The sequence below is a fragment of the Glycine max genome, chromosome 6, assembly GCF_000004515.6.
Source record: "Glycine max cultivar Williams 82 chromosome 6, Glycine_max_v4.0, whole genome shotgun sequence".
Classification (NCBI taxonomy): Eukaryota; Viridiplantae; Streptophyta; class Magnoliopsida; order Fabales; family Fabaceae; genus Glycine; species Glycine max.
Window position 1 is genome coordinate 3,056,236 of NC_038242.2, and position 14,295 is coordinate 3,070,530.

A 14,295-nucleotide genomic window follows, 5' to 3' on the forward strand; every position below is an offset into this window, starting at 1 on the left:
TATGACAATATTATTAAAATGAAATATCCTATGGATTTTTCAATAATTTTAAGGAAATGATCATTTTTTTCTTAAATCATAACAAATTTTGTATAAACTTTTTCAAGAAAATGACAAAATTCATTAAAAAAACCCACAGGAAAAATCCATACGCAAGAAAAAAAAACTAGTTTAATGAGTTTGAAAGATGAAAAAATTATATTTTAAAAATAATATTAGTTAATAAAATAATTAATGTATGAAAAATACTATTAATGCTTAATATTAATCATAAGTACTAATGTTATCAAAAGTAAAAACTTGAAATTGGGGTGTAATAACGTACAATTCTCTATAACAACAAAAATAACAACTATTCTAATAATAATAATAATAATAAAATACTATATATTTATTTTAATTAAAGTGTTACTCTATGTTTATTCGATGACTTAAAATTATTAAAATTGAAAAATAATCAACTTTTAAAAAAATAAGAATACTATAGAGATTTTTATTGAAACAAACTATAAACCTTTGTATCTCATAGTCCACAACTGTTTGGCCACAAGTCCATAATATGTTTCAGGTATATAAGAGTATAATATATATATTTTTCTTGTAGAATAGCAAATTTCAGTATATAAGCAGTAAAATGTTTGGGGGGCCAAGGCGCCTGAACAAATTGCATTAAAGAATTTGTAAGGAGAATATTGCTTAAAATTAGAAAATATTATAATGTGAGTTATAGGACTAAAATTATTAACGTAAAATAGTAGTGAGTGGAGGCATTTCAAATGAAAATATCTTGTAATGAGAAATTGTAAACTTTCAATAATAGCCCTTCAGTCACAATTAATAAAATAAATTATGATTAATAAGATTAAAACTTCATTATAAACACCTAATTCTTATGAAATTATTGTTTTAACCATTACTATCATCAGTGTGTTGTTATTATTAACACCATTATTTTACTATTATTGTCATGATTATCATTATCCTAGACAATGATTTGGTAGATGAAAATGATTTTAAGGGAGAATTTAATTTTAATGCAATTTTATTTTAATTGTATTCCAAAATTATCATTAAAAAAAATTGGCAAAAAAGGGACACTAGGAAACTAAAGCGGAAAAGAACATTCTAATGAGGTTGAAATGTCATTAAAAATTCTTAATTTCTCATTTTCAAGCGGCTATTACATGTGGAAAAAAAACTAGAACGCATACACATCTATACATAACCCACTATATAAGTCACATATTTACTCTTCAATTATAGGAATAAAGATGCTTTAAATGCCTTTCTCTGATGCATGAATCATTTTCAGTGCAATTTTTCTTAGTTTAGAATACATTGAGTGGAAGTATGAAAGTGCTACCTTTGCCCTAAAATTACTTTCTTTTATAGAACCCTGAAGCCCCACGCACGTGCCAGGTGTCAGAAATCTTACCAGACCCTTTTAAATGGCTAGGTGGGATAGCTTGCTACTTGGAGGTGGGGGATCTCCTGCCGTTAGATGCAAAATGAGTTGAACACATGGCTTCCATCAAAAGGAAAGGAAAATGCTAATGCACTGTTCATTTGATGTTTAGGGTCCGTTAAATAGAACCAAAAAAACAGAAAAATAAAATAAAATAAATTGAGTTAAAAATTTTAAATTAAAATAAAGTGTAAAAATATGAATTTCGTATTTTTTACTGTTTTTTTTTTTCATTATCTTTCTCTGTAAGGGAACGCATTTTTAATTATTTAGTACAGTTTATTAACCTCCATGTGCCGCAGCTACAGTTTATGAGATCCTTACCCGTCTCATTGAAAACGGTACGCTTTTCAAGATGGAACGGAACCTGCGTCATGTGCCGGATTTGTTAACGAACTTACCATGCATCTACAATGAACGCACTACTTTGACTTTTGTTGAGACCTGCCCTATATATGCGCAAAACGCACTTAATTATTTCCGTTTCATTTGAAAAACAATTTTTCTTTTATTTTTAATTATAAAACTATTGTTTTATTTCTTGTTTTAAATTTTATATAAAAATTACTTAATTTCATTTTTTATGAAAATCTTTAAAAGCAGAAATTAAAATAAAACCATCGTAGTAACATTTTATTATTAAAAATCGAAAATAGAAAACGATTTTTTTTTCAAATCAATCCACCACCTTCGCTTTTCACTTTTCACCATTCACCAACTTTGATTTGACTGCGTCACTTCGTAAGTTTTACCTAGAGATTAATTTAGTTTACTCTGGTTTCACTTGCATATAGGCATATTGCTATTAATGCGTTTCTTTTGAATAAACTCATTTTGGACATTGTGATGTTTCCACAGTGTATAATTGGGGCACATTTCAGTTCTTAAAGTTTACTTTCCGCATAGAATGAAGGTTCTATAATAAAGCAGTAAAAATCATGCAATATTCAATATAATATAAATATATAATGTCAATAAAATATTCACTCAAAACAAAGTACACAATGCATATATGTTTTACAGAGTAACTCTGCGCGCCGTTAACTGGTGATAATTGAAATAAACTGATTTGTATGTCTAAATACATTTCTTATTAATTATGGGTTACCCAATTGGTTATGGCATGGTGTCGTAATTGTGATTGAGATGTGTGGTTATTCTGATCTTATCTTAGGAAGCGTATCATCTGATTCGGATGGTAGTTTGAAATCATACCAATTTACCTGTAAACTGCAAGTTTAATCATCTTTTATATCATTATCGTAATATTTTAACATCTACAATGATATGTGTAAGACTTAATTTAATTTACATGTCATTATTTTTATCTTAACTATATTTTCAATGATATAAATAATCAATACATTAGCCTTAACTTGCAGCGTATAAAAACCAATTAAGATCAAGTCACGAGATTCAACAAGTGTAGGGAAAATGCCATGAAAATTAAAAAAGTAAAAGAGCCAGGGGAAAGAATGATGCATGAATTGAACGTGTGCTTGCGTGTTTAAAATTTGGATATTTATTGGCCATTATTTGGGTTCCGACCCGAGCGCGTGGACCCCGTGCTGCACACAATCTGATAATAGTGTGATGTAGACGTTGATAAAGGGACAAGTAAGTTAGTTAATCAATTTAGAAGGGACACGATTCAATATGATAGGAGATGAGATTAATTTGGTGGTGAAAGGAGAAAAAATATTATAAATTTGATTTTTTTTATTAATAATCAATTATTAATATTTATAAATAAAAAAAATTCAATATGTCACGAGACATTTTGTTTCCAATGGTCTGGCAACCCCTAATATAAGATTAGTACTTTTGTTGCTCGTTATATTAATTTTATAATTATAACAAGCAGTTCTGTTTAACTATTCTAAAGCTTTGTGATGACTATACCTGTTTATGATTTGCATTTCAAACAATTAGAAAAATTATAGTGCAGTCACTAGACCAATTTTTGTATATAAAAAAAAATTAAGGGTTTCTTGCCTGCTCCTTTCTTATTTTAAAAAAAAATCTTTTCTGTTTTAAAAAATATTTTCTTAATAATAGTAGGTTTGATTTTTTTAAAACTAATATACATTTTTAATTTTTAGATCATCTCTAAATAATCTAACTCTTTTATTTTCAGTTTTCCATTACTCATGTTTTTCCAACACTTTTACAATTTTTTACAGAACACTTTTACATCTTATTTTCTCACTTTTATGATCTAAATAAACCGTTTTTAAAACTTAAAAAAAAAACACAAATTAAGTTATGCGGAAAATGTGTCTAGAATCATAACCTAAAAATTGTCCTCAACAAAATAAAGTAAATTATGACTATTGAGCAAGCAAAATTGTAGACTCTGAGCCAAGAGGAGGGAAGGGTTCTTAGCAAAATTGTAGACTCTAAAAATTGTAGACTATTGAGCAAGCAAAATTGTAGACTCTGAATCATAAACAAATATTTATGATTTAAAGGCAATATATTAAGTGAAATTTTTTGTTATTGTGAGAAATAAAAATAATAAATATAATTTATTAATTAGACCATATTTGTCTGGTTAAGAACCTATAAATCCTAATTCCTAAACCATAAATTATAACAAACTCTAAACCTCAAATCTAAATCATACTTCTGCTAACTAATTTTTATTCTTAATCATCTGCATGACCTAGATTTAAGCAAGAGAACTTTTAACTTGATAAGCTCCAATAATTTGACTATAAATTAAGGTTAAATATATTTTAGTCTCTTAAATTTAAAATATTTTTTATTTTGGTCTCTCAATTTAAAAAAAATTATTTTTAGTCGCCCATATATTTGTATAATATTCTTTTTAGTCCCTTAAATTCACATTGAAAGACTAAAAATAACATTTTGTGAAATTGATGGGACTAAAAAAATAAATTTTTAATTGAAGGATTAAAATAAATTTATCTCAATTTGAGGGATTAAAAATATATTTAAATTTATAAGTTATATTTGTGTGCATATATACATACAATAAATTTAAGTGTCTTTCGAAAAAAAATTCGGTAAATTTAAGTTCATACATAACTTTGTGATCGGTCACGCCATGCGTATACCCTAATGGGCATTAGAATAAACCCTAATAGGCGATCCTGAGTAAGGCTATAGATTTCCAAGGGCTCCCTGCCTGACTGCATCCCACGGTACGTAAGATGCAATTGTTGATCAGCAACAGCTCACTTATGTTGTAATTGCCATCAGCTTAAAGGCAGTTAGCCTCACACAAAAAATGTACCATCGATTTTTTAAATAAAAATATACATTTCTCACGTTTTTAAGAATAATCATTTTAAACTTTCAAAACAAATTAATCATTTGAAAGTACAAATCACAAAGCTTAATAATCACATAATTCTTGGCATAGAAGAAATATGGAATTTTTTTTTGTCAAAATACAAAAAGACATGTATATAATAATAAGTGAGGGGAGACAATTCTCTGCAAGAATACGTTCGACAAGATAAATGAATCCAAAGGAGACGATTTTGATTTTGGTGTGTGTGTTTTTTCTTTTTTCCGCTACGGCATTATCACCCGTCATCACCTTATCCTCTTTCCCACCCATCCATTTTATAATTATTGTTATTACAATGATATTCAAAATTTCAAATAAACAAAACATTATTACTCCAAATCAAATACTCCATATTTTTTTCTCTCTCTTTGGTATCTCCATCCGAAAATGCATTCAGGTGCCTTGTAGATAAGATAAATCATCAAAATTACTTTTTTTTGTGACACTTTTTATGATGATATTAGTATGAAATATTTCCTTCTAAAATCATTGTTTAATCTCCGTTTTTAAACATATATTTTCTTTTAATAAATTAAAATTAATATATCAAAGATATCATTGAATTTAAAAATATTATCTTTTTAAGGAATCGGAAATCTTTAATATGGTCCCAGGTCCGTGTCTGTGTGAAACAGTGTGCCTGCTGCAACAGCATGCGCGTTTGTGGGTGCATAATTTTCATCGCTCGCAAGTTGGATCATTTTCTGGTTGCCCAATTACGCAAATCATGAAGTCCAAGAATCCAACCACTTGTTTGGATGCAACATTCACATGGTACGCCAAGTCCAGAACGGGAAGCTGGCTAGAGTGAGTGAAATATATGTACATACATACATACATATATATATATATATTCTTTTAAAAGAAAATTAAAGGGTGCATTTCAATTCCAGGGAATTGAGTTTGGTTTATAGCAAAGTGTATTGATGGCAATGTTGCTTTATTTGCTGCATGTGTATAGTGGTTTGCGTCATAATGTCATGCTGATCTCACGAGTTGGTTGCTGCCAGGAATACCCCATTCCTTAATTTAGCATCTTTCTTCTTTAAGCTGCAACTAGCTCAATAAATTTCTTTGCCGATTACAGCCAGAAATTTAAATTGACAACTTTTTTTTATCCCTGCAGCCAATGGTAAGTTTAGTGTTCCCATTCGCTCTACGATTATGTGAATTTAATTATCATTTTTCTAAGAAACGAAAGAGGCAGGTAGTGGTCCATCGGATTGCTGATACTGATCATCCTGCTTCCCCTTTAATTAATTTCTTTGTCTTTTTTTTTATGTCACGACTCACGAATTTAAAATTTGGGGAATCATGAGTTCAGGTAAATGTGTGAGTTCGACCTAATTGGTTTAATTTCTTCATCTTATTTATCTCATGAATTTAAAATTAGGGAAGATAATGAGTTCAGGAAAATGTGTGAATTAATTGTTTGGGTTCGGTCAGGTTAAAAGATGTAAGCTAATCGCGTTGGAATATTAAGTCATGTTCAAATTTAAAAAGAAAAAAACATATTTAAATTTATTGAATATGACTTGTTTTGGTCTATCTAGGCACAAGTTTGTGATCGATTAAGGACATGTAAAGGAGATGTCTGGTTAACAACATAAAAAATACTTTTGAAGAGTAAAATCAATTTCCTGACATGTTTAGGTAATTTTTTATATTAAAATTTTGCCTCAAAATCTAATTTTGTAGTGGCAAGACTAGAGTTGCTTTTTATAACCTTCTCCCTTATAACTTCACCAAACATTGTCTTGATATTTCCTGCCAATTAAGAAATTAAAACCAATGATAAAGTTTAAAAACTTTTACCTTATTTTCTTTATTGACCCATTGCGACTTGTATGGATGTGGATGTTTTTGTGTTGGCATATTCAATTTCTCCACCACGTAGTTTGATACTACGTAAATTCTCACAACATTTGTTGTCTAATATATCGTTGCATACTTCCTTTGGTAGTGCAAAAAGTATATAAAATATTGTACCTTAGCTAGGACTCTTCTTTTGCTGACAATATGTGTACGTAGGCTTCTTATAATAATCAACAATAATTTTCCACGATCAATAGCGGTGAAGTCTTCACCATACATATATAGGCTCTTCATTATACACAAACTCTTTATTTCCTTCAAATGCTTTATGAGCTTTTCCTTCAATATAATGATAGTCATAATTTTTCAATTTGAGCAATCAAAAGCTAAGCAGATAAATCCTTGACACTTGAAATGCTTGGTTACTTTAGGATTAGTCTTTTGGTCTGGTTTACTCAAAGAAATGGTTGTTAGGTTTGTGTTTTATTGGTGTTAAACATGTTTTTTAGTGAAGGAAATAGGTCAGTATAAGGACTTAGTAAATTGTTTCTCAATCTTAATGGATAGACAAATGACTTTGTCTAAGGTCCAATATTGCTAAAGTTCGACTGACTGAACAATGTATGTGTTAATCCTCCAAGGTTGTTGCCTATTGTCTGCTTCTCATTTTCTTTAATGTCACACTTTAACATATATGATCTGTTTGACTCGCAAAATTTTTGGGAACAGGATAGGACAAAAACAATTATGCTCTATTTGATTCCTAAAATGGATGTGATACAGAACAAAAAAAAGAATCACAAAATAGAATAAAAGCCTCAAATTTTGTTACCCAGCTATGCCATGGGACAATTTTTTGTCCCAAATAGAAACGCTCATACCCTTATAGCTTGGTTGATCTCATCCATCCTTATATTCTTCTACATATGTGGACATATGAATTCTTAATTTAGCATTTTTTTTTTCATGCAATTCCTTCTTCCAATACTTCGTGCAAATTCTCCAAATAGTGACATCATCTGGAACTCGAGGATTGCTGCATTATTAAGGTGAATAAATATTTCTAGCGGACTACACAAATTGTGCTTGTTAAAGAAAACTATATGATATTTATAGTTGAAACAAAGTGAGTTCGAGTTAATTTAACTAGTTAGTAACTTTTGAGTTTTGAAACATTTTGGAATGATGTTTCTTAACAATTCATAATTTCATTTGGTTATATTAACGATATGTCCATAAAGTAAATAGCGAACGAAGGGTGAGCATTATGATACAAAGTAAAAAAATAAAAATAAAAATCAGAGCACTCATGGAACCTTTATTCAATCAGTAGTTATTTTTAATTTCTTCACAACTGGAATTCATCATTTTTAATTATACACGGTCAGAGAGAGCTAGTTTTAAGCAGGCTATGTGCGTATCAGAATTTTGATCCAATATTGCCAAAGAAACTGTTGAGTGGAACTCAGAGCGATCGAGCTGGTTAAAGCAGGCCCAATATTCAAGAAAAATTTCAGCAATAAATCAAAGGTATACACTATGCAACTGGGCTGCAGCCTGCATGCATGATGATGATGATTCTTCATGGCCCATGTAAATAGTATTATCAAACCAAGATTTTGGTACTTTTCCTTCCCAGTGATAAAGTCACAAAGCATGAGGTCCCACGGGCACGAGCAGCCAGTAAAGCAATGCGAAACTCAACGCGTGTATATTTCATAAAGTTAATTACACACTTTATTTTAATTGGGTTTCTTAGTTTCTTTAATTCTAATTAAACAAACCAATTATTATGTAGTCTAACTAACATTTAATTGTTAATGAATATTACTGACGTAATATAATTTTTCAATCTGACATAATGTTAGTTGCCTAAACATACACCCACCGACATGAAACTTCAAATAAAAAGGCTTAAATTTATATTTTAGTCTTTAAAATTACAAGTTTCAGTTACTTTAATCTTGGCTCTTAATTTTTTTTATTAGCCGTTAACTTTTAAAATAATAGTCCCTTTTTTATTTTTTAATATAAAATAATAGTATAATGTTAATTGAAAAAATTTAAATAAATAAGTTTTACAAAATTAAAATCAAAGTAAATATTTCATGTTAACATTAAAATAATATAAACGTTTACAATTTTAAAGATTTGAAGGAAGGATTTCTAAAATAAAAAGCTTTTTTACTCCCTTTACAATTTTGAAGACGAATAAAAAATTACTCAAATAAGGTTTTGGGTTCCTTAAAGTGAGTGAGTACTTCACTTTAGAGGATAAAGCAAGCAATCTTAGTTATTAATGAGAAAATCAATATTTGATATATGCATAAGAAATTATGGATGTGTTAGAATATTAACTATTATTTTTCTATCAATGGTTTTAATTGCTTACTTTATGCTTTAAAGTGGGTTTGTCATTTTATTGGAATCAAATCCTTCAAATAAATACACGCACAGCTAAAAAAATGATATTAAAGTTAAATTCACAAAACTAACCGACATTTAACAATTTGAAGACTTGAATGAAAGTTCGCTGGAATAAATGCACATAAGAAACTTACGTTACACTTTTGAAGACATGAGAAAAAAATTATTCAAATAATTACACACTCAACTAAAATAATGATATTATAAAGCAAAAATTAAACTAACTGACATTTATAAATTTGAACACTTGAAATTTTACTCAAATAAATACACACATGACTAGCTTAGCAATATTTTTTTTTTGTTACCTTTAATGATCGTGCTTTGTACCGTTATTTTCGTTCATTAAACAAGAAGAATGATGTATAGATATTCCAAAGATTTTCTTTTATCTTAGGAATCAAGATAAAATTTATAATAATTCATCTATTCTATTTAATTAATTAAACAAGACCCTATTGATTATCTCAAAGATTTTAAAAATTCATTTTACACTTCTCTGTTGGAACATTAAAGTTCTCACATTATACACTCACTCACTTTATGTTAAAGAAGATGATGAAGAAATTGATTGAGAGAAAATAGAGAAAACTTAGAATTCTGAATTAAAACTTGTGCACTCTCATACTTCTTATTGATTATCACTATTATATTTTTATACATACTGCACATATAGTTATAATAAACTTCATAGTTGTCAAATTAACTTCTAAATGAATCATTAACTAACTCCTAACTAACTAACTGAATTATAACATACATCAACATCCCTCCTTAATTCATATTTGTCAAGGATGTCATTCCTAACTTGTCTCTCAATTCCTTGAATTTGATAGACTTCAATGGCTTAGTTAGTATGTCTGCAACTTGATCTTCAGACCTACAAAACTCTATTTCAAGTTTTTGCTTACTCACTTGATCACGCAGGAAAGGAAATGAAACTTGGTTTCAATAGGTTTACTCCTGCCATGGGCCACAAGATGCTTAGCTAAATTAATTGTTGATTTGTTATCAATCAACAACCTCATAGGACTACAGTCTCTCAAGTTTAGTTCTTCAATTAAAGCTTCTAGCCATAGAGCTTGACAAGTTGCCATAGCAGCAACAATATATTCTGTTTCACAAGTTGACAAAGCAACTACATTCTGCTTCTTTGAGCACCAAAAGATTGGTGTTGTTCCAAATTTGAAAACATACCCAGTAGTGATTTTCCTATCATCCTTATCACTACACCAATCTGAATCACTATAACCAAATAGTTCTTCTTACTGTAAGGATATAAAATGCCAACATCCAATGTTCCTTTCACATACCTCAAAATCCTTTTTGCTGCCAAGAAGTGAGGTGTCTTTGGTTTCTCCATAAACCTGCTTATCAACCCAACACAATAGGCAATGTTAGGTCTGGTGTTACATAGGTACCTCAATGAGCCTACAATTTGCTTGTACATGGTAGGATCGACTTCTTTCTCATCCCCATCTATTTGCAGCTTGATTCCAGTTTCAGTTGGTGTGATCACAGAATTGCACTCCATCATGTTGAACCTCTTCAAAATGTGTTCTGCATACTTCTTTTGATGCATGAAAATCCATTTACTAGTAGAAACAAATTCAATACCCAAGAAGTATGATAGTTCACCAAGATCAGACATCTCAAATTATTCCATTATTCTTCCTTTGAACACTCTCATATCTTCTTTACTACTGCCAGTCACTAGCAAATCATCTACATAAAGACATATTATCAAAAACTCACCAGAATCTGTGTTTCTGACATAAACTCCATGCTCAGTAGTGCACTTGGTGAAATTCTGTTGGACTAGGAAGTTATTAATTCTCATATTTCAAGCATTAGGAGCCTGCTTAAGGCCATATAGTGCCTTATTCAACTTGTAAACTTTATCCTCTTGACCTGTCACTACATAACCAGGTGGTTGAGTTATGTAGACTTCTTCTTCAAGTGGCCCATTCAAAAATGCTGACTTCACATCAAATTGATATAAAGATCAGTTTCAGTTGCTAGCAGCTGCCACAATGAGCCTAATAGTTTCAAGTCTTGCAACTAGAGCGAAAACCTCATTGTAGTCCAAATCATGTTTCTTTAGAAATTCCCTTGCTACTAATCTTGCCTTATACTTGGATACATCTCCATTAGGCTTTATTTAGTCTTATAGACCCACTTCACATCAATTGGTCTTTTTCCTTGAGGTAAGTGGACTAACTCCTAAGTTTGGTTCTTCTCAATTGATCTCAATTCTTCTTCCATAGCTGCTCTCCGATGTGAACTTTGTGAGGCTTCATCATGACTCATTGGTTCTGATTCAGCAAGTAGAGCAAAGTGCACAAAATCCCCTTCTGTAGTGATTGTTGTATCAGGATACAATTCATACTCTCCAAGTGTTTATGGTACTTGTCTCTTTCTTTGTGACCTTCTGAGTTGCTTTCCACATGATGGTACATCATCTTCACTTTGTTTGTCTTTAAGGTCCACAATCACCTTTCTTTCACCACTGTCAGCAACATTTATTTCCCAATTCCAGCTCTTTCTTTCATCTATCAAGACATCTCTACTAATCACAACCTTCCTCATTCTAGGATCATACAACTAGTAGGCACTAGTTGGATGATATCCAATGAGTATCATTGGTTCAACCTTGTCATCAAGTTTCTTTCTGATCTGCTCAGGCACATTCTTAAAATACAATGAACCAAATATTCTGAAATGACTCACACTAGGCTTGTTTTCTGACCATGCTTCTTCAGGTGTGTATCCCTGTAATCTCTTAGTGGGACATCTGTTCAGAATATATACAGCAATAGAAGTTGTCTCTCCCCAGAAATAATGAGACATTCCTTTCCCTTTCATCATGCTCTTGGCCATGTTGAGAATGGTTCTGTTTCTTCTCCCAGCAACACCATTATGCTAAGGTGTATAGGGAGATGTCACTTCATGAATTCATGAATTATTCCCTCTTCATCACATATACTTGAAATTCATGTGAGTTTAAAATACAGTATACATCAACGCTCTTTTTTTCTTATCTTTTTCCTTTTATCACATATCATATATTAACTATTAAATCTATCCCTTTCACTTTTTTTCCTCTCTTCTTTCTTTGTGTATGTAGATAAAAAGAAATCTATTATAAAATATTACTTAATAAATAATATATCAATACCAGAAATACATTTGTTCAATCAAACAAATAAGAGACTTAATTGAAAAAAAAATTAATTTTAATTAGACAAATTTTATAATAAGTAATATTTTTATTTATTTATAAGAATAAAAAATGACTCTAAAAGATTTATAATGATTAAATATTTTGTTTAACCAACTATTTTGGTAGTGTATTTTTCCTCTCATAACCACAAATGTTGGTTTTGAGTTTTGGTTTCTTTTGGGGGTGTAATTGAAAGAATGGTGCTTTAGCGAGTAGTTCGATGCGGGTGTGTAACATTTAGCAACAGCTCCAATCACCACAAATGCGTTTAAAAGTCTAAAACCGAAAGCTTCTTTTACCAGCATGATCGGTATCCACTTTTGAAACCCATCACTCACTTTATCTTCTTCGAACTCCAACTTCATCTCACTACTCTGCACTTCTCTAGTCGCCCGGACATTCGGACCCTGCAACCTTATCTGACATTCCACTCTTGCCTGCTTCCTTCTACACGTGCCACACTCTCCTTAAACAAACCAAAAAATAAATAAATATTAATCATTATTACTTAATACAAAGAGAAATATTTACTATGAGTACTTGTCTAAACTTGTTAGGGTTTTCGTATTTTTTGGTCTTTTATTATTATTTTCTTTTTAACCCTCAGGAGGTGAAATTATCCCAGCTTTGTACACCTCCTAACTTTAACCACCTTTGCTTGTCTAAAGACCCAAATATAGACATTTCTTATCTTGCTTTCTCTGATGCCTTTCAGAGTTTCTCTGTTTGAGATTTTAATACTGCGCAGGAACATATAGGGTATATGAAATTTGAATACTGCATATATGATATGATATAATAAATTATCAAACACTAGCAAGGAAAGCTATGACGAAAATGCAAAGACGAACTTTATGGGACACTTTACTCGTATAGGGATGTAGGAGTAGGGAAATGTGACAAGAAAAGAAGACTCAACTCAAAAGAGCAAGAATCATGAACTTCCTGGCAAAGGTGCAAACATGATACAATATTGTTCCAACGTTCTTAAACTGGTCAAGGCACTTACTCTCTTTCACACTACTGCTCGTGTTTTGTCTCTGTAAGAAACAAAATGTGTGAAGCAAAAGCGTGGGAAAATAAAATGAGAGTGAAGAGAAGAGAATGGAATCCCAAGGGTACTGAGAAAACTTTAATTGGATGACTACTCAAAGTAGGGAAAGACAAAGGTTTACTGGTCCTCAGAAGCATAGAAGAAGCCTTGATAGAAACATTTCAAACAACATTTTCAGTCAAGCTTCCCTTACGTTTCGCTTTCATCGAATAATTCACTTCCTTGTTCTTTTCTTGTAAACCTTCCAGCACCATTTTGAATATTTTATTCCCGTGATTATGTCTCTCTCTACTTCTCCTTACGTTCTTATGGAGGGAAAGAAAAGGATAGGGACTTCCCTTTTCTGCCACTGACAATTTATTACCTATATGTTCTCTATCTTTTTCTTTTTTCCTACATTTTCTTTTCTTATCTTTCTCATTTTTGTAAAATCTATTATGAGAAATACTACGTAGAAATAGTTTACTTATTCACAAATACGAGAAGTAGGACTATAAGAAACACTATGATAGCCTTCTTTTTCCATAAATCATGGCACTATACTCAATCTCGACCCAAACAAAAATGATTAATCAATCTTGATTACTAAATAGTATTATTTAATTAAATTGACTAACCAAAATCGTACATCTAATAATGGGAATATTTTTTGAACGAATCAGTGATTTACTGTCAGCTCCTTTATAGTATGGATCTTTTGTAATATCACTCGTCTTTTCATCGGTTTTTGAATTGAGATGCAATGTATTTTGTGTTCTTCGCTTCGTACATGGACACCATTAATGGGGCTAGCTTCCTTAAGAAAGCCTTGAATAAATTTGTCTTTAAGCCAGCCTGTTACATTCTCAGTTCTCAGCTTTTTACCCAATAAAAACTGTAAGCAACTCTTTATCATTAACACTCTCTCTCTTACGCTGGCATTAGCATTAATGTAACTGGAGGCATGCAGATACCAAAATAAGCGAAAGAGACGATGAACAAGACGAAAAAAA

The 14,295-nt window shown here is 30.7% G+C and overlaps 1 protein-coding gene across 1 annotated transcript; it reads right to left on the reverse strand.

Moving 5' to 3' along the window:
- Positions 1 to 10,164: 10,164 nt before the first annotated feature.
- LOC102667731 (uncharacterized mitochondrial protein AtMg00810-like) lies at positions 10,165 to 10,677 on the reverse strand. The gene has a single exon (XM_006582409.1). The coding sequence runs from the start codon at positions 10,675 to 10,677 to the stop codon at positions 10,165 to 10,167; it is 513 nt and encodes a 170-aa protein (XP_006582472.1).
- Between the last annotated feature and the right edge of the window lie 3,618 nt (positions 10,678 to 14,295).

Coding starts and splice junctions, on each gene's coding strand:
- LOC102667731 (XM_006582409.1), bottom strand. CDS start 10,677: ATGTCTGATCTTGGTGAACTATCATACTTCTTGGGTATTGAATTTGTT.